The sequence below is a fragment of the Tachysurus vachellii genome, chromosome 5 (assembly GCF_030014155.1).
Source record: "Tachysurus vachellii isolate PV-2020 chromosome 5, HZAU_Pvac_v1, whole genome shotgun sequence".
Classification (NCBI taxonomy): Eukaryota; Metazoa; Chordata; class Actinopteri; order Siluriformes; family Bagridae; genus Tachysurus; species Tachysurus vachellii.
In genome coordinates this window covers 15,523,986-15,544,401 of record NC_083464.1, presented here as the reverse complement: position 1 = coordinate 15,544,401, position 20,416 = coordinate 15,523,986, and the positions used below count along the sequence as shown (strand labels likewise).

Sequence of the window (20,416 nt, the reverse complement as noted above, 5' to 3'; positions counted from 1 at the left end):
ACACATGCAGGCACGCACACACGTGCACAAGCACACGGCACATGCACACGCACACACGAGTACACCAACATGTCCCACTGTATCCATCTATTTCAAGAAGAAGCTGAGTCAGAGAAAAGCTTCAGTTTAAGCAAGCAATCAATGGTGGAAAAAGTACATAATGGGAATGAACTGTGAAATGTGTGTGTGTGTGTGTGTGAGACAGAGAAAGAGAAAGAGAGAGGGAGAGAGAGAGAGAGAGAGAGAAAGAGAGAGAGCTGGGGTAATTTAGACTAAGTGAAAACACTATCTTGCTGTGCTTCATGGCAAGGTCATAATTCTTGCTTTGTTCAGAGAGAAGTGAACTCATCCACAGGCAGTTCACACGCTCAAGGCTAAAATTTCCCTCTTCCAACTTGTTAGAAGCTTAATAACGTAACCTATAATTATAAATCACAGCTCTCTACACGATTATGTTCCAAAATCACATTTTTTTTTAACATTCCATTATTATATTCCTCATTCAGCTTCGTACAGCTAAACAATGACGCTTAATTCTCTAGAAGAGACTAAATGTAAGAATCTGCTGGAAAAACTGCAGCAAATAAACTCTGCTGATCAGACAGAATAAATGTGATGAGGCACTTCTATTTAGGGTGGTTAGGTCCATCCATTTTAGTGCAGAAAGTGGTCTTGCCAAAAGTAAGTAAATAAATAAATAAATAAATAAATAAACAAGCCTGTCAAATTGAGATTTCAGAACAGCCCTGCCAGACAAGCCCTGCTTCTAAACACTGCAGAGTCCCGTCATGCTCTTTTAAAATGGAAATTAGACAAATAGGGGGTCGGAAACGGTAGTGAGTGCTGTCAGTGAAATCAAAGATAGGAAGGGGAGAGAGAGAGAGAGAGAGAGCGAGAGAGACAGAGAAAGAGAGAGAGAGAGAGCTGGGGTAATTTAGAAGTATATTAGAAGCACAATATGAGGGCTAGTGAGTGATCTGTCTTGCCCTTGTGTTTCATGTAATTGATATGATTGTCCTTTATTTTTTTATTATATTATTCTGTAATTTGAGTCATTTTGTCTTTCTTTTTCTTTACTTATTCTGTATTGCAATAGCTTTATATTGTCCTTAATTTATGTAAATTAACAGAAAGAGAGAGAGAGAGTCTATGTGTATGTGTGTGTGTAGAGGAACTGGAAAAGAATAGAGCTGTATCTCATTTAAACATGACTGAGAGGCTAATGAATGACCTCATCCTCCTCCCCACACCCCTCTCCCTCGTTCACACCGGATGGGTGATGTAAGGAGGAAGGGTGCCCCTCATGCAGGGGAAAAAAGAGAAGGGACACAGAAAGAAACAGAGGCCGAGCACTGAGTTTACACTTAAACATTTTTAAAATGTCATTTAAAAACACGCACCAGAGTATGCCTTTGCAGAATTATGTTTTAGCGACTCTGGGAATGAGAGTGTTCCTGTGGGCATGTGCGTGTGCTTGTATTTAACTGCACACTGTAAAGTGTGTGTGTCTCGGGAGCAGCGTTGAGTTCAGAGTAAGTGTTTGGCCACGGCGTCACCCGTTTCATAGCTGAAAACCATCCAGCCTCAGTACATCAGCTCAGAGCACCTGCTGTCTACAGCGGTGGAGGACGCTCTCATCAACACCACTGCATTACACATCCCAGTTCAGCTCAGTTTAATAAACTGTTTCACAAGAATGCAAAATGTTCTAGTGCATGTTCTAATTTGTAATGCTGTACTGTTACAGTTCTTCTCTCAGGTTTAGTCTTTGCCTTCTCAGTGTGCAGTCTAAATTGCCACTGTTAGGTTCTGCATTGCAAGGAGAGAAGCAATTCACTGCAAATACAAACTTTAGAGATGTTTGAGATGCAAAACATGGTTAGCAGCTAGAAGAGAGTGCTAGAGCAAAACTAGGACACTTTACCTGAGGAGTATGAGATATGAAAGCTAATCTAAAATCATTCTAAGCATGCTGATTCAATTCCAAAATCTTGTGGAAATAAACGTACCTGTGTTTTAACAAATAAAAAATTTTTTTATTCTGTTACACTTAAGCTTTTTTCATCGCATCCTGGCCTACTATTCTACAGAGGAGTCAGTGACTCCATTCACTACTGAATGCACCTGATGTGCTGGTTTTGTCCAGTGTTAGAGAGTCAATTAGGTCATTTTATTGAAGAACATGGCCCTGCACTTCTTGTTCAGTGAGTCTGTGAGTTCCGAGCTTGTGTAAAGCTGCCCTGAGGACTCATCAAGACATGAACAATGAGTCAGCTGAGAGAGAAAGAGACTGCTCTGATAATTCCAACGTGCTGCTAGGAGCCATTTCATCAGTTAGTTCTGGACTCAGAAAGTATGTCTCTGAGCCAAAAGGTGAGAGTTTTTACATAGTGGTGACTGAAATCATCACTAAATACATTAAAACCTAGCAGAGGAGATCAAAAATCACCAGCCTCTAGGACAAGCAGATTTCATATCAGGGGTATCAGCTGTTGATTTGTAGTTGTCTGGCAGACAAATAAAGTCAACAACCAAAGAAAGGAAACAAACCCTTCACTCTACTGACTTTAGCAAAGCAAGATTTCATTTGATATGTAGCCATGTAGCTATGATATGTTGTTATGTATCTAGGTAAAGGTGTAGTTCTTAACCTTTTTGTGAAAGTGATCCATTTTTAAAAATGACACTATTCTATAACACCAGCTCCTTAATAACTGACTCGGTGAGATGGCTAGGTTTGGATAGAGGAGTTGAGGTGGTTCGGTCGTGGCTGAGGAACAAACGCAAACTGTTTTCAACCATGTCTTGCTTTATACTTGTATTTGTTCTTGATATGGAATCACTCCGTGTCTAATCAGCTGTCCAGCGATGATGACTATGAACTAAATTGCTAAGCCCATGTGACTTCTTCCACTCAGGAGGTCATTAGTTATATCACGCTGCAGGCAGGTGGTGTCATTAGGTGAGTACTTTATACACTTGCTTAAACTAAAATGTTTTTCTGTGCCCCTCTCCTACTGTTTCGTGACCCCCTGGTTAAGAGCTATAAATATACCCTCTTCGCTCTGAATCCTGCTACCAGCTTCTTTACACGCACCGGCAGAGCAGTAATCTGCTGCCAGGTATAATTAGTATAACTTTTGTGGAAACACAAAAGAAACCAAGCAAAATAAAATCCAGTGTAAAGTCATCATATAACTCAAAAAGCAGTCACAATGTATTATGCTAACTAGCTAACTACCTTACCAAATTTATTTGATCATGATAGCTAACAATTTTTATTCTAGTCAATTCTTTTCCATGAAAACATACTTTTTGCACTTTCCCCATGAGCTACCTAATAGAGTTGTCATTTGTCCAGCAGTGATGAGGCAGGTTTGCAAAAAATGCCCTTGTGGTTCAGGTTAGTTTGGTGTGTAGTTTGAGAAGTGAAAGCAGATCTGTTCTATACTGAATAAATGAAGCTCCAGGCAGAAACAAACAGAAGCTTCTCTCAGTGACACTCCTATATTACGTGCTAGATGCCATTCATAGCTCTGTCATACATGTTTTTCCCAAAGAAACACAATGACTAAGCTTTTTTTATCCAAGATTAGTTTGGTGGGTTTGACAAATGAATTTTTTACTCTATAACCCCATTCCAGCACATGATCATGAAACTCCATCTTCAGGACCTACTGTGGCTCGAAATGGGTCTGTAAAAGGACTGAAAGGAGCCATATCCAAACACAAACAAGCATTTTCAGTCCGGAAGTCTGTTTAACCAGATCCATTATATCACTTGCCATCTTACACACTTGCCAGGTTATTTTTACAAGTAAGGGAAAAAAATCATCTATTGCACCTTTAATGAACAATGTTCTGCAAACAGTCTGCAAAAAAGGGCTCGGAGAAGGAGCACTAGGTAAGTGATGACAACAATCACTACATGAACACCTAACGTATAATCGCAGAAGTGCAGAGATCTTAAACACACTACTGTGGGTTTTGAAGCTCTGCCCTGGCGGTATGAGGGAGCCCCAGAATACAAGGCCTAATTATGGGCTGCAGAGGAACACACCCATCCGCAGAGCTACTTGACATCATCCGGTCTATTCAAGTGAGTTCTTAACCAACGGGATCTAATGACTTGATCCTGACCCTCACCCTGAGAATATGAGCTCAGAAACTCAATGAGAGGACAGGTTTATGAAAGCAGGTCTAATGAACTGAGGTTATAGTTTGGTGGCCATTTTAGAACAAGTGATCAGATTTGGCACAATAAGAGTGTACACTATCGACTTTAGCCTCTTATTCATTATCAACATCATCCTGGCCTTTGCAGTAAAAGCCTTTTAGAAGCTTGCAACATGCAAAAAATAGTTTAGTAATATTAAATGCTACAGTCACAAGCATCATATATATTTCACTGAGAGACCTCAGTTTCTGTCTCAGTCACTGGGAATAACTTGAGAATTATAAACATGTATATTCATTCTTCGTGATTTTTGTTGTGTGTGTTAGGTCCTAGTCCTCCATTTTGCTCTCTTGTTGTGGCTGTTTAATTACCCCTTGAGTTTAATAATAATAGAGTAGAGACTACTTTATTAAACACAAGGGGTAATTTTCACACAAACAGTAATTTTCTATTGAAAAGACACAGTCACTTGACTGAAAAAAATGAACACAAAGTCTTGTGTGAAGTGAGCGAGTAAACAGGATGCTCCTGAGTGTTTGCCCACAGGCTTCAGGAGCAGCACCTGTCATGACAGTCAAATTTCCTCTTACTGTGACTGTTCTTAGCTACATTTATTGACAAATTACTGACAAAATTTTATATCCAGCTTGTGGGACAGTATACGTGTACACACACACACACATACACACACACGTTTATATACACATCAGCGACCTTTAGCTGCACTGGAATGGTTCTCGTATTAGACGTCTCACTGCCTCGTGGTACTAATAAACCTCTCTTAAAATACAGTTTGTGAATTCCCCTCTCTCCCTCTAGCCTCAGTATATACAGCCAAGTTGAGGTGGAGCTGCTCAACCACACCACAGTGTTATACACAGAGAGAACATCACGACTCTAGTTATCTGGTCAGCTTTGTGCTCGGCTCTTCAACAGTGAACATTCGAAGACTTCTGCAGGAAGGAATGCGTTAAGTCTGTAATGAACTCTTTGGCAATTTGTGCTGACCCATTAGCTCCTCAGAACTCTCAGTTGGACAACTATAAATAGTTGGAGAAAAGGCATTATTTACATTTACACTATTCACTGTAGCGTGTCACCCAAATGAGGATGGGTTCCCTTCTGAGTCTGGTTCATCTCAAAGTTTCTTTCTTATATCATCTCAGGAAGTTTTTCCTTGCCGCTGTTACCTGAGACTTGCACATTAAGGATAAATGTTAGAGATAAATAGCAATGTACATCTGCAAAGCTGCTCTGGGACATGTTAATTCTTGTCAAATGTCAATTCTAAAAAGCAATATACAAATAAACTGAATTGAAATTGAACTGTCAAATATGATATTTACCTAGCTAAATACCAGTTAACTAGCTAATAACTTGATTATGCTAGCTACCAGTTTTTAGACAGGTCAGTTAGGCTTAATGTCTTGGCTTTTTGTGTAACTGTCACACTGTTGCGGTGGCATAAAAATAGGTACAATTATTGGTTTTTGCTTTTTGGTTGAAACCAAGCAGTAATTCACAACAATTTCTAAAGTGAATTATGAACTGAAGGGATAAAGCAACTACTACCGTTTTACTTTGACCTTCTATTTGTTTCTCCAGCATTATATTGAAGAATGAAGACAACTGTGTATGAATATAATTTATTTAGGCTGATTCTCGCTACCATCCTGCATGTGCATGGAGTTTGTATGTTCTCCCCATGCTTCAGGACTTCCTGGATTCCAGGTTTTCTTTGGTTTCCTCAGGCTCCGAGGTACAAAGACATGCATTGTTAGCTGACTGGCATCTTTAAATTGTCCATAATGTGTGAATGGGTATCTGAGTGTATGATTGTGCCCTGTGGGCTGGATGTACAGGATGTCCAGTGTGTCCCTTTTCTTGTTGATGATCCCCTGATAATCTGCTGATTATTTAATCTATACCTAAATCTCTGTATAAAAAATGTAAGTGTATAAATTGTTTTAGCCTCGTTTGGGGAAGTAGAACTGTTGCTGAAGCCCACAACACATCATTTCTTTTGGCTACAATGTAAAATCAAATTAAAAAATGAAATTTTTACCAGAGCATGCGTCATCCCAATGTAAGAGCATCATTTATATTTCACAAGTAGAAAAACTTGTTGCTTCATGAGATTAAATAATTACAGAATAAATAAATAAATAAATAAATAAATAAATAAGGCAGACTAATGGAGCACAAAAAAAATATTCACAACTGTCCTGCTCTGTAAAAAATAACATCAATCAAACCCATTATCTAATAACTGGCCATTATTTATTTCTCTCTAATGGTACATGAAATTGTGCCATTGAGGCTACAAACAAGTGAAAAGCAAGTCTTTGGTGATGATTTTTGGTTCATTTTCAGAACTCAACTACAGTTCATCTCAAACTGTAATATGAAATCCCAAACTGTAAACTTCTTTAAGCCGATAGTGATAAGTGAGTTTCTGATGTGTGCAAATTGCATTAGACTCAACTGTTCTAGCCTGGTTTCTGTGAATGCAACTCTGAGACAAACTAAAATAAATAGGTATGTGATTGACCCCGAGACACCAGTTAACTCCACTGCAGTCAAAACTATCATTATAGTAGAACAATTGAATTACTAGATAATGTGCATGTTGTGTTTTGAAAGCCAATGTCTGTGAGAGAAGCAAAGTCTGGTGTGAGTGTGAGAGTGAGTGTGTGAGAGTGTGATGGTGCAAGTGTGTGTGTGTGAGAGAGAGCTCAGTGTCTGGCGGAATGTGATTTAAATTCCACTTGGGTGCTAAAGACTAGCAGCATGCTGGTGGTATGATCTTGTCTAAACACACTGTAAACCCTTGCAGCTTTACTGCTACTGCACTTTTCTCAGTCATTCCTCCACCTACTGACATTATTCTTTTGTAAACGGTGATGAAAGAGCAGGAAAAAGACAGAAATTCACACACAAAAAACAGACATGAAGTCAAATGTCCCAATCGTTAGAGATTACAAGGCTTGAGGCTCCATCAAAGTAGCTCCAAGGCAAAATTTGCCTCTCATATTTAGCTAAAGCTTCATAAGATATTAGTCTTTTTCCCCCCCAGATCTGTAAATACTGGTTGAGTTTTGATACCGAGTGGCACATTGTTCCTGAAGTTCTCAGAGTATGCATTGAATTATACTACAACATCCAGTAGCAGTGTTATTTTCACTGAGAGCAATAAACAAAAAGAAACAGAACTGAATGCTAGATGCAGTTCTTCAACACATACGTTTCTTTCCAAAAGTAAGTAGTAAGCACAGTGGGGTATATGCTTACAGAGGGAAATAATCCAGATCAGGTGTGTGATGTGGACAGATGTGAATGGTCTCACCCCATTAACAGAACGTGTCTACTTCCTCTCATAACACTGCCATGAATAGGCTAGACCTTTAAGATGTTGTACTGTTTATTCATTTATAGCATCACCTAAATGAAAATTTTTCATTTAGGTCTTTGTGTACAATAAGGTTAGAACATGTATATTAATATAAACCTATAATTAGTCAGAGCTGTTGTTATAGTAAATTAATTCCCAACATCTGACCAATCAGAATCGAGAATTCGACCAGCACTGTGCTATAAACAGTGATACTGGACAAACATTTTAAGCCAGCAAAGGACTGATACACAAACCACATTAATACTGCACCAAAGTGAGCAAGAACTGCCATGTGTCTTTATTTTTTAATAACTTCCACTTTGCAAGGCCTGTTAGTTGCCTTCAAGTATGCTTGATGTTGGCTGAATAAATGCTCAGTGTGCGCTGGAGCTGAACCAGGCATTTCCTCAAGAGTGACAGAAGGAAGGTGGTAGGAGGCACACAGCATGATGTATAACAGAACCTGATTCCCATCAGGCTGCATCCTTCCCTCAGCATCTTACAATCAGTATGGCCAACCACACACACACACCCACATATGTACACACATACACACACACAGAAGCGTACGCACACACGCACACACACACACACAGTCTTGCGCACACTCAAAGACGCGCACACACACACAGACGCACACACAGTGACATACATACACAAAGACAGACACAATCTTTAGTGAGACAGCATCTTGTACTAATAGAGATCCATCTTCTCAGATAGAAAATCCAACAGTTAAACACATTGGAGTATCTAAATATTTGTGAGGATTAACTGTGAGGTTTATGTGAAAGCCCTATAACCTTAAATAAAGAGGAATGCAAAGCTCAGGAAGATATCACAAAGAAAACTATTTTCATCTAAAGCATCTAGAACTAAATCTAAAGTATACAACTTGACCTCTTAATAAAATTGGAATAAAGTTTAATGAGAGGCATATTGTACATGTTTAAAGATGGGTTTACTTTGTGATTTATCAGTAGTTTTTACATTGTCAGGAGTGATTCTGGGAACAGCCCAAACCACTGTGTTCACTGTTAGCTCATCTGTGACAGAACAACTAACTCAATTCCGACCATCAAAACAGTGTTGGCTCCTGAACGGCAGACCCAATGCCTGATACACTGCATCCACATTGCAGTCAGAGCCTCAGGGTAGCAAAAGAGTGTACAAAGAAAAGCTCAAACAGTGGAGCTCCACACATGTGAAAGCTTTTTGAAGATCCTGCCTAAAACATGAGATTAGCCTCGAGTCATGTTGCTGCAAAATCCCAACACGAAGCTCTCATTAAGGAGGAACACCTTAAGCTGCTGACTATGTGGAAGAAAATGGCATGAAATTTCCTTCTTATTTTATCACCACTGTAACTTGTAGATAATCTGGAAAAAAATTTATTTGCTAGCCAGTGTGCGATGTGTTGCAGAGGACATCGCTCAGGAATGTAGATATGGGAATTTTACTTAAATCCAAAAGAAATACAGGCCAGACTGAGAAAAAGCTTTTTTGAGAACGTCGCTCATCATGTTTCAGGTATGTGGGACAAATCCACACCATAGCAGCTCACAGAGAGGAAACACTGGTCACCACTGTTAGACAAATTCTCTTGAGGAGGAACGAGAAGTGCTGGGGACAGAGATTTCTTAAAGAGAGATATCCATCTGGTTCCAAATGAACTGTTCAGAACAACTAACTTTTACTTCTGTTGAAATTCCCAAAGAAAGACAGTCAGTTCTATAAAACTAATATTACATATATTAAATAATTAATTAACAGGAAGCAAGGTTGATTTGGGTTCATCTGTGGTAAAATGCTACAGACGCTCTACTTGTGATAAATGGTGTTTTTCACAGAAAAAGAACGTCCTCAAATTGTAACTTGTAATGAGTGATATTTTTAAAAACAGGTATAGACGTCTGAAAACATATTTTATCTTAACGATATGGGGTTGTACAATAATGGGCTGGAACTAAAAAGGCTACAACCAACATTTTTTTTACATGTTTATTGCAAAATCAACCCCAACAACAGAAATTAAAAGTACATATGCAACAGAACGGGGAGAAAATGTGACCCAGCTGATTTCACAAGCTGCAGATCTCTTTGGGTTTATACCCACTGCATTCTCTAGAGCAGAGGTCTTCAGGCTTATCCGCAAATGGCTGGTGTGGCTGCAGGCTTTCATTCAGGCCAAATAGGAGGTACTCTTGATGGTTGATTGCAGAACAAGATGAACAGATTAAATCAGGAGAATCAGGTGTGTCTCCTGTTTGGGTGGAATGAAAGCTCTAGATTTCTATGGGCAGAAATGCCTTCTTAAGGACAGAGGTCAGAGAATGGCCAGACTACACTGTGCGGACAGGAAAGCTACTTTATAAGCACTTTTTACAATCATGGTGAGCTGAAAAGCAGCTCAGAACGCACACCACATAGATCCATAAAATCACATCAGGCTCCACTCCTGTCGGCCAAGAGAAGGAATCTTAGCTTACAATGAGCACAGGTTTATTGCTTGGTCTTTTCCCAACATGCCATTTGATTTTATTTGAAGAAACATAAAGCAGCTGAATTGGCAACTCTGAAATCAGACACCACTGAACGGAAAATTGATTCTAGGCCATGTTCCAAGCCAGTCAATATGGTACAGTACTATACAATTTATCTAGTTGTGGTATACTACTTGACAATAACACTTAGTATAGTTTTATGCAAATTAAGATGCAGCCCTAGTTTCTTTCCAAAACTGCAGTCGCCTGAAAATTTGTGAAGCTTGATCAATTGATACTTCTTCTTGCTCCACTCACTGGATATTCAGTAATAGTTTAACCCAGGCAAGAAGGACAAAATTCAGTACAGGTGTACTATCATTTGGCAAGTTTTGGGATGGTTGATGTACTACAGAAGATCTGATTTTCTCACAATAATCATTGGATTGCTGTTATTCAGTCTTAAAATCAATAGCATCCACCCCACTGGTTCCCCAAGCACAAGGAAGGAAGCACTATGTTTTGATGTCACCAGAGAAAGTTCAGATCTAGGGTGAAGGTTAATGCAAACCGAAGATAAGGTACTAGTAAGAGCTCTCCTAAAGAACCTCTACACTAATGTTAACTATCATACTTGACACTAATGTATTCAAAGTGGTCCGCTCCTACGCTGAATAAACAAAAACTCTGCTCCGACGCCATTGCTGTAATCGACTCTATGGTTCTCTGTTTATAGATAACTTAATAGCCCTTACATTAACATCTTTGATAAATCAAGAACCTCACATTAAACTATACATGTATTCACTATGTCAATAAGCACATACATCTTTGCTTAAGGTCAACAGGATCAAACATTGCACTTCAATGCATTCCGTATGTAGAATATGTACATGTATAAGAGTTTGAATTTGTATCACAGTAACATTTTCACAGAGATAAGAATATTGCTCTATGTAATATAACTGCTTACAGAACAAGACTGTGCTGATCTCTAATATTGGACTGAGAAAATACACTCCGATACTTGTGACATGGACAACACGTCATATTGATGGCGAGATGTGCCGTATTTTTACATATTTGGAGGTCAGCATGTTTCGTACATCCACTGGTTCCCGGCTACATCACAAAATCGTGCCTTTAGTGGAGTTGTATTATATGTAAGTAAAAGTGAATAACATGTATTGAAGTATAATGAAGTGTGTAAAGTGTCCTGCGAAGGCACAGCACTTCATTAGGTGTAGATTTCTGCCCCATGCCCCAAAATAATGTTACCCTGGCCGGAATAAAATGATCCAAATGCATTGAGGAATAAAAACATCATACTGTTTTACACATATTTTGATCGCACCACACCTTTGTCTTGTATTAGATCTGATGAACCTCTGAGCTGACACATTTAAAGAACAGCCAGAGCAAAAGTTTTGCTTGCTGGATCTATGAATTCTGTGATTCACCAAAACACACACACACACACACACACATCTGGAACATCTGTGGCTGAACACCAGGGTGCTGAGAACTCAAACGGAAGAGCTTGGTACAAGGCTTTTTCAGCCTTCTGCAACACCCAGAAAGCCAAAGCCGATATCGCGATAAGAATGATGACACGATGTATTTAACCAGCCTCCAGGTCGCAGTGTCGCTGCTGCAGTATACTCTAGCACACAAATGAACAAATCCAGGGCTCCATAACTCACACCACTAGTGTGTAATAAAGGATTAACTCATCACAATTCATCACGTCATCTGTGTTTAAATCGCGGTGTTAATGGCCAGACTAGCTCGACATACCTGTTCTGCCTTCAGTAAGGTTGTGTAATGGCACTTTTCTATGATATGTTGTAACGTGTCGCGCTTTAATCACACCAGGTTTGATGTACTGATGACACACACACATACACACACACACAGAGAGGCGCGCACACAAACACACACACACACACAGTCAGTCTCTCTCGCGCGCACACACAGTCAGTCTCTCTCTCTCTCGCGCGCACACACACAGTCTCGCGCACACACACAGGATGAATCAGAGAGGATACACAGTGTTCTTATCAACGCAACTTTGTTTCCAAATGAAAGAGTACAGTATCGAAGACCTCAGTAAAGCACACGACTCTAAAATAATTAGATTTTACGACGACACTAAGATTAGAACACAGATGCTTTTAACGTGAAACGATTGAACCTCGAACACTTTAGAGCACTTCTGCTAATATGATGAACATTAAACACAAATCGCCACGTGGAGAAGCTGAAATAGACAATATCATATATAACAGCAGGAGCAATCAGAACCTGTAAGACTTACGTGTTTGTGTCTGCACCAGTCCACTGTCCATGTTGCTATGTTGAGATCAGACAGATTGTTAATGTTTTCTCCTGAACTGGATAATCATTCCTCGGTCTATCCAGCCGGCCCCCTTGTCCCCACAGCACAGAAAGAGGGGAGCCAAAAATCTCAGCTGAGGAGTTGGAAAATCTGTCGCGATTTTGCTCGACTGAGAGATTTTTTTTTTAAATAGAGTTGAAAACCAAACACACACACCGCAAGCGCACACAACAGCTGATAGTATGCTTGCGCAGGAAAGGAAAGGTCGCCCAGGAGCCGTAGCCGAAATTTGGACAGTACCAATTGCTGTTCAGAGGGAAGAACTCTCAGTCGTGTGGATTTCTTGGTCGTGATTTTACCTCGTGACACTGTTTATATGCTACATTTACGAATTCACGCACTACAGTGATGACTTATTTTGTTCTGTGACATCAGGACAATTTTTAATCGCGTCTCACCGCTTTGTCCATTTTGAATGATATACCTGCACACCCCTTGAAGTGGACTCTACCCGGGAGCCACACGTTTAAACAGTGTGGGCGCTCAGCTGATTTCAACACCGCTATGTCAGATAGCATGTGTCCTTCTAGTTCTGGGTTAAATAACATTTTATATATATATACATATATATATATATATATATATATAAATATATAATTGCATGATCATTAAGTAAACAGTTGACATTTAAAAGTGATTGAATATGCAGCTTTACAATAGAAATACATTTAAAATGAAATTAATCACACTTATAATAAAAAAAAACACTTACTGTCCAATGACTCATATTCTTGTCATGTAGGTTGCAAATATATATATATATATATATATATATATATATATATATATATATATATATATATATATAAATATATACCTGTGTATGTATATGTATATATATATATTTTATATATATATAATATATATTTATATTCAAAAAAATAATCAGCATAATTGAATAATCATATAATTGAATTATAGCATGTAGCCAAGAAGGTCTTCTACTTTTCACAGCTATCTTCACAGTTCAAGCTGTGTGTTAATATGAAGATTGACCTCTTATATCACTCGAAATCTGGACTGTGTAGTTTATTTGCTAGTTGTATGTACAGCAGCCGCGAAACATTCAGAAAAGCAAAAATGTTCAAACTAATTCAACTAAACCATGACACTCTTTCACCTGTAAAACACAACAGAAACAGACATGGATGCGATTTGATGAGGGGGAGGCAAATGGCACGCATGAAAGGCGACACACCGTCCCGCCAAAGACCCAGTGGGGCTCCTTTGTGCAGCTGTTGGCCAGTGATGAGACACAAACCCCAAAAGCCACCTGTCACTGCAACTGGACACAGAAGAGGATGTATGAAGGGGGATGGGGACAAGGACACTCTGGACAAGTGAAAGTGGTGCAGCAGAGACAAGCAAAGACATTTTGAGTTGTTACTTTTGAAAATAAAGTGAAAAATTCATTTTCACAATCAAATGCAGAACTAGCAGGCCATTTAAATTTCATTCCATGCATTAACAGTGGAAAAGAATAATCTAAATGGTTGAATAGTCTAAACCTAAGGAATTTAAATTTAATGTTTAAAGTATGTAAATGAAATCAGTCTTAAATGTGATTGCTATCTAATCCATGAGCTTTATTTTAATCATATCAGTTGTGCACAGCATGCACCCTATAGCGTATGATGATATAATGATAGTATGTAAAGGCTGGTATACAGTCATAGAAGTGTTATACATATGATATTATAGTCTAATTAAAATGGCAGCTATCCATCCATCCAGTTTCTGTACCATTGATCCTACACAGGAGCCTAGAGTCTATACTCGTCACAAAACAGTGAACAACCTGGACAGGATGCCAACCCATGACAGGACACTCATACACACTTACACATCTATTCACACACTATGAAGAATTTAGTGATGCAGATCACCCGACAACTTATGTCTTTGGACTGGGGAGGAAACCCTCGAAGCACAGGGAGAACATACAAACATGGAAAAATAAGCCTATATTGTATATTTCTTCACAGTAAATGAGTAGTTTTAAGTTTTGAAACTGCATCATGACAACAATCTCTCATAGTTACATAATCAGATAATCTGTGAAATTTTGTATTGCTTTTATAATGACAAAAATAATTACATTCCAGCTGCATTTTGTATTCACAAAATTTAATTAAATCAGGCTTTGATTTTCACTGGCACTAAATATTAGCTTGAAATTCCGTTGGATTGTGGATGAAACTGTCCACTGATAAGCTAACTATATGATTTTCCAGTTAGTGCCTCACACAAAAAAGATCAGAAGGGATCATTAGCAAGCGTGAAAACAGCAACACAGAGCTTGTCTGAAGTCACTGATGAAAGGACATGGAAGAAAGATGCTAAAAGACAGGAAGAAGTTGTTAAGTGTCCCACCACACAGAAAAAGCATCTCCCTCTCTCTGGGTTTGTACGCAGCACACCTCTCACCATCTTTCTCATATTCCCTCATTCGAGTACAGTTATGCACAAAGTAAACACATGCATCCATTCACAAAGACAACTCAAATTGATTTGTGGGTAATCAGAGTGAACACTACAGGCCCGAAGCTGAATAGAGTCGGGCTCGAGGTAAACAGCACACACAATAGAGCATGATGTAATCACATGAGCAGTGGAGCAGCCAGCAGAGAACGGCACACTGTACATAAAAGAGTATCTTGAAAACCTGAAAACACCCCCCACTACTGTCACTGACCATTTTTCAAAAGCTAAGTTTCATTGTAATGTAAATAAAACTGAAAAGGGAATAAAGGCTTCTGAATGTCTTAAAAATGTGGAATTGTGTCGTTTATTCACTAAAACGATGTGATGGGATTCTAAAGATAACACCCAAAGATCAATGGAAAGACCATTTCAAATACTTAAAAAAAGCTAATTAGGGGTCATTTGTGATATAAGGATAGCAGTTTTAAAGTCAGTCTATACAGCAAAATAAACTTGAGCTTAAACATTGATGTAAAGCTCAGGTTTATCATGGGATTTGCTAAAGAGAACATAATTATTGTGTCATTGAGTTTAAGGGTCACTTTACTGAATAACCAGGGTCATCTGTAGCCCCTTAATCAAATCACAATGACCAAGAAGAGTATGTATTAGAAATGAACTCTAGTAGATTTATGTTAAGGTGTACAAAACCAAAATTCCTCAGGTTTAATCAGATATACATGTGAAGAGAATGTGAATACATTTGAGACATATTTGTTGAGAAACAATTTGACGACACAGATAAACCCCTAGACAGAAAACAGGCACTAGCTCTATTACACCAAAGAGTGATAACAAATATATATAATTGTACCTTTTGAATTGGTGCACACATGCTGAATATCTGTATACTGGGATTTTCAATTCTTACATCTACCTAGAGGCTTCACAATTTTATATAGTACAGAATGCAAAAAGAACAATAAATAATTGATTTTGTCATTCAGTAAATTTCACAATTCTAGACGTTAAAACCAAACCATTTTGTGCCTGGGTTACAATTCAACTCAAAACAATGAGTTTCATACTACTCAGAGGCACACATGCACACACTTTTGATGTACCATACAAGTTGTATTTGAGGCCCAATGCAGACCCTGAACACCTCCCTCTACTCCACTGTCGTGTGCACAGGCTCCTTCCCCCCTCCGGCATACTATCCTCCCCTTCTATTCTCTTTCATTACCATGATAAATGGAGGGCTGGGTAGACAGAGAGGGAAAAGAGAGGGAAAAGGTTTAAAAGAACACCCCCCCCCACACACACACACACACACACACACACACACTCACACATCCTCAGCAACCAGTGAATGCTTACAAACATTCCCCCAATCCCAATGAAATGTTCTATTTCAGTTTAGCATGAGGCCTCCTGAGAGGAATTATGACAGCTCGATGAGAGATCAGACATGCTATTTGCAGCAGTTCCTCTTCAGGAATGGTTAAGCAGCTTGAGCATGAAATGAAGCCTTTCAGTTAAAGAACTTGACCACTTGTATGTGACACAGTCAGGCTGCAGGCTGAAGCTGCACGTGAATAGAGAGCCATGAAGGCCGGCTGTTATTTGACGTTAAATAGATGGATGAGTGGCTGCAGGACACACACACAAGCTCAGTGGGTTAAGAACACACTGGGTGAAAAAAGGTCAGAGATCAGTTCTGCGTGGCTGCTTTCGAGTGCTCACTTTCTCTTTGCTAAGAGACAAACTGCTAATAACACACATGTACTGTAGATACTCTTAAAAGCTAGCTTTCTGTTGCACACACAGGAAAAAATCAATGTTGTGCCTGACAGTATAGCAAAATCCAAAATGTAATTTTTGTGTACACAAAACACGCAGGCTAATGTGACAAAGCAGGCCAACGTGTGGAATGCTGACAGCAGCACACAACTGACTGGAACACAGTTCCATTACACACAAATCCTGGGGTCCCATGTGGACGTTGTGAAGTGAAGCATGCTGAAACTTTGAAACTCTCAGGCAGTGACAGGATCTTTAACTTCATCTTATCATATCCACTTGCCAAATGGCATTCAGGTCATCAGATACTGCTTCCCAGAGATACTGCTTCCCATTACTGAGCCATCATATGTTTCATCACTGGTGAAACCTGATTTAAAACGAGAACCCTAACACTCACCACCAGTTCTATTAGTCAAAATAATGAGCACTGACCAAGAAAACACTCACTCTCTCTCTCACACACAACACAAAATGAGGTTAACTAAGACTTACTTGTCTATCAGGAGGTATACTCAAACAAAACCAAATGAAATTATATTAATTAGTATTACTACAGTAACAATATTAGCCAAGCACATAGCCAAGCAATGAAATCAGAAGAATACATTTATAATTCTCACAGATATCATTCTCATAATGTGTTCACAGCAAAGGTTTTAACACCATTACACCATGCTACATTAGATCCTCAGGCCCCTAAAGGGGAAATCCTCTTCCTACAGAACCCCTTTGAATGAAATTCACACTATTCCTAACTTAAAGAGTTAGATACACCCCCAGTCAAAGCTAGCAAAGGGATGGCTTATAGCATAAGCTGTGTCCACAGCAAGCGGTCCAAAAAGACATGAGAGAAACAATACTTGGTTATCCAAGCAGGTCAGTCATGCTAAGCAGCATTTAACAACAATTTCCATGCCAATGGTGTATGGACTATCATCAGATTTCCACAAGAAAAAAAATGGAATTTAAACCCTTTTCAGCTTTACAAACTGCTTTAAATGATTTGCATTATTGCCAAACTGTGATCGGCTCAGTTATACACAGGAGAGATCATTAAATGTTTCCAAAGGATCCAAAGGTCTTTAAGTCTGTGTTTTACCACCCCAGCTAAACCCTTCCACACGTCCCAGGTCAGAAATTATAAATCCTTTCTAAGCATACAAAGCCTGAATATATCTAAACATGCAGCATAGCAGTAGACTCGTCGCTACAGGACTACAAAGGCCTTTTCTACTAAAACAAAACAGAATTAAAACACCAAGCGGCTAAATGACAAGATAGAAAAATGCGCAAACATTGCATATGCAACAAAACTAACACAAGCAATCGGCCATTACACAATACAAATACAACCAGATTCTGTAGATTCCAACAGTATATGGATGAGCACTCTGTGACCAAAAAATTGAATCATTTTTATGAACCACCATTTTGCTCATTTGCTGTGTTCCATTTTCTTTTACTCTGAACTGGTAATATATTTATTTATTCTAAGTACCAGAATTGTTCAAATACACACTGTAGTTTTTGAGATATACTCATTTTGAATTGAGCATGTCGTTTTTAAGCAAGAAGCTCAAAAACAGGCCTCGGGTTAAACAGGTTGAATGTTTAATGCTTTTCAATCCTCAGATTCTGGAATTAGAGAACAAAATCATCAATGCTGTCTTATATCAAGCAGGACAAAGCCGCCATCATTATAGCGCCTGTTAGACTTGTCATGCCAAACAGACCGCCTGTAATAAGAGAGCACTGACTCAGCTGCCAAGCCCAGACACCAACACATTCCTGCAGGTACACCTTCATTATGTCTCATTTCTATTCCATCATATGACACTCATAACCAAGCCCATATCCTTCTCTTCCTGGCATGTGGTAAAACACCTCCTCACAGACAGTCAGCTGAGTTATATCACTGATGGATAAAGTCTAAAGCCAGCACTGAGTGGACACTGCAGTCCACAGACGTGAAAGCCTTACTCTCCTGACTCTGTAACTCAGTGTGTGTGTGTGTGAGAGAGAGAGAGAGAGAGAGAGAGAGAGAGAGAGAGAGAGAGAGAGAGTGGAATTAACTCACTGTAAACACAATGGCAGGGGAAAAGTAATCTGGATCCAACAGGCACCATTATTAAGGCCATATACTTTAAACCAGCAGAATTGGACTGTGTTGCATTGCCCCCTCACCTGGTGGATTCTTGTAATTACACATTGCAAATGGTTAAAAATATATATACAGTTACAAATCAATTTAAAAACGAAAGAAAATAAGAAGAACCTAAGAACATTATGTAATGTCCATAATCCAGACTTCTTCCTGGTGTCTCTCCTCATTTCTTTCAAGAACCGACATGCATGTACGAGTCCACTGTCCCAACATGTCTCCTGTCATGTAACAATCAATGAGATGAATTAGTAAAGGAAATTTCAGTGACTATACTACAGTTTAATCCTTACAAGTGGACGTGCAGGAACACAAAACACAGAGGTTACACACTTACACACACAAGGAGTGATGGTGGTGGTGGTGGTGGCTGGGAACACAGAAAAAAGACCCAGCTGTTGCTACGGTGAAGTCAACAGTATGAAAACATGAAGGATAGTCAGACTGTTCAGAGCTGCATCACTTCTAACACACCGGCCTGACTGATGTCAAGTTAGGAAATTATCTGAAATATTTGGCGCACACATGCAACCCATCATCACATGATATTTTTACACTGTGTACCAAAATAAAAATGACCACAAGCAAATCCATGGTTTTCTTTACACGGTCTAGTCTTCTGCACTGCTATTCTTAGAAATATTAAAGTTTTATCACGACCACAATGTATCAAGGTCATTCAGTAACATCAGTGTAGGAGCTCAACTGTTGGCTCATTTCTCTCACTGAATTGTACAGCTGTAAATCTGCATAAAGCAAGGTTCATGTAGGCAATTTGTCAAGGATGGTGTGGAAGATCTCAAGTTTCATACACAGGTCTCTGACCTCAACCCCATTAAACACCTGAGATGAACCACAACATTGACTACATGCCCCACTTCATTCATGCTTTTGAGGCTGAAAAACCAATTCTCCACAGTCACGCTTCGAAATCTATTGGAAAGCCTTCCTGAAAGAATGGAGGTTATTATAACAGCAAACAAGGACTAAATCTGGAATTAGATGTGTAATGGTTAGATGCTCACAAACACTTGGCTTTATAGGGTATAATTAATATAATAGGCTGCCCAAATTAAACATACAAGTGACATTTATTGTAGAGATTTTAGAGCTCAGCCATGTTTCCACAGGTTAGATATCTCCATACGTTTTGACTTTCAGATCAAGTTATAAATTAATATTTATCACAACTTTGAGGCTTCCTGGTGGTCTAACACTGAGGGGTTAACTAGTTCAGAACAAATTGGCATCTGGAACTGAAAGGACAATATTATGTATTTATGTTTTTGTTTTGTTTTTTAAATTAGCATACAGTCTTCTGGCATTTTTTACTCTGCTAAAAATTTAATCAAGTGAAGCTTAATCTTTAAAAAATAAATAAATTATACTTAACATTAATAAACTTTAAAAAAAAATAAATAATAAAAATTAAAAAGGCAGATTCAAGAATGCTCACAAAAGTACCATTACAGTGAACCATGCATATGAATAGTGTATAGTATATAGTGCATGAAAAGTGAGTGCATTTAGTGTGTTACTTCTCACTCGAGACTCCGACACATGGTATCTTAAA

General features: G+C 38.8%; 1 protein-coding gene across 1 annotated transcript in view; it reads right to left on the bottom strand.

The window, feature by feature from the left end:
- The window catches only part of map7d1a (MAP7 domain containing 1a), a 38,200-nt gene extending 25,551 nt beyond the window's left edge, over positions 1–12,649 (bottom strand). The window contains exon 1 of the mRNA XM_060869973.1: positions 12,372–12,649. Within this exon, the coding sequence (XP_060725956.1) occupies positions 12,372–12,402 (31 nt within the window). The 5' untranslated portion in view covers positions 12,403–12,649. The remainder of the gene's footprint in view (positions 1–12,371) is intronic.
- Between the last annotated feature and the right edge of the window lie 7,767 nt (positions 12,650–20,416).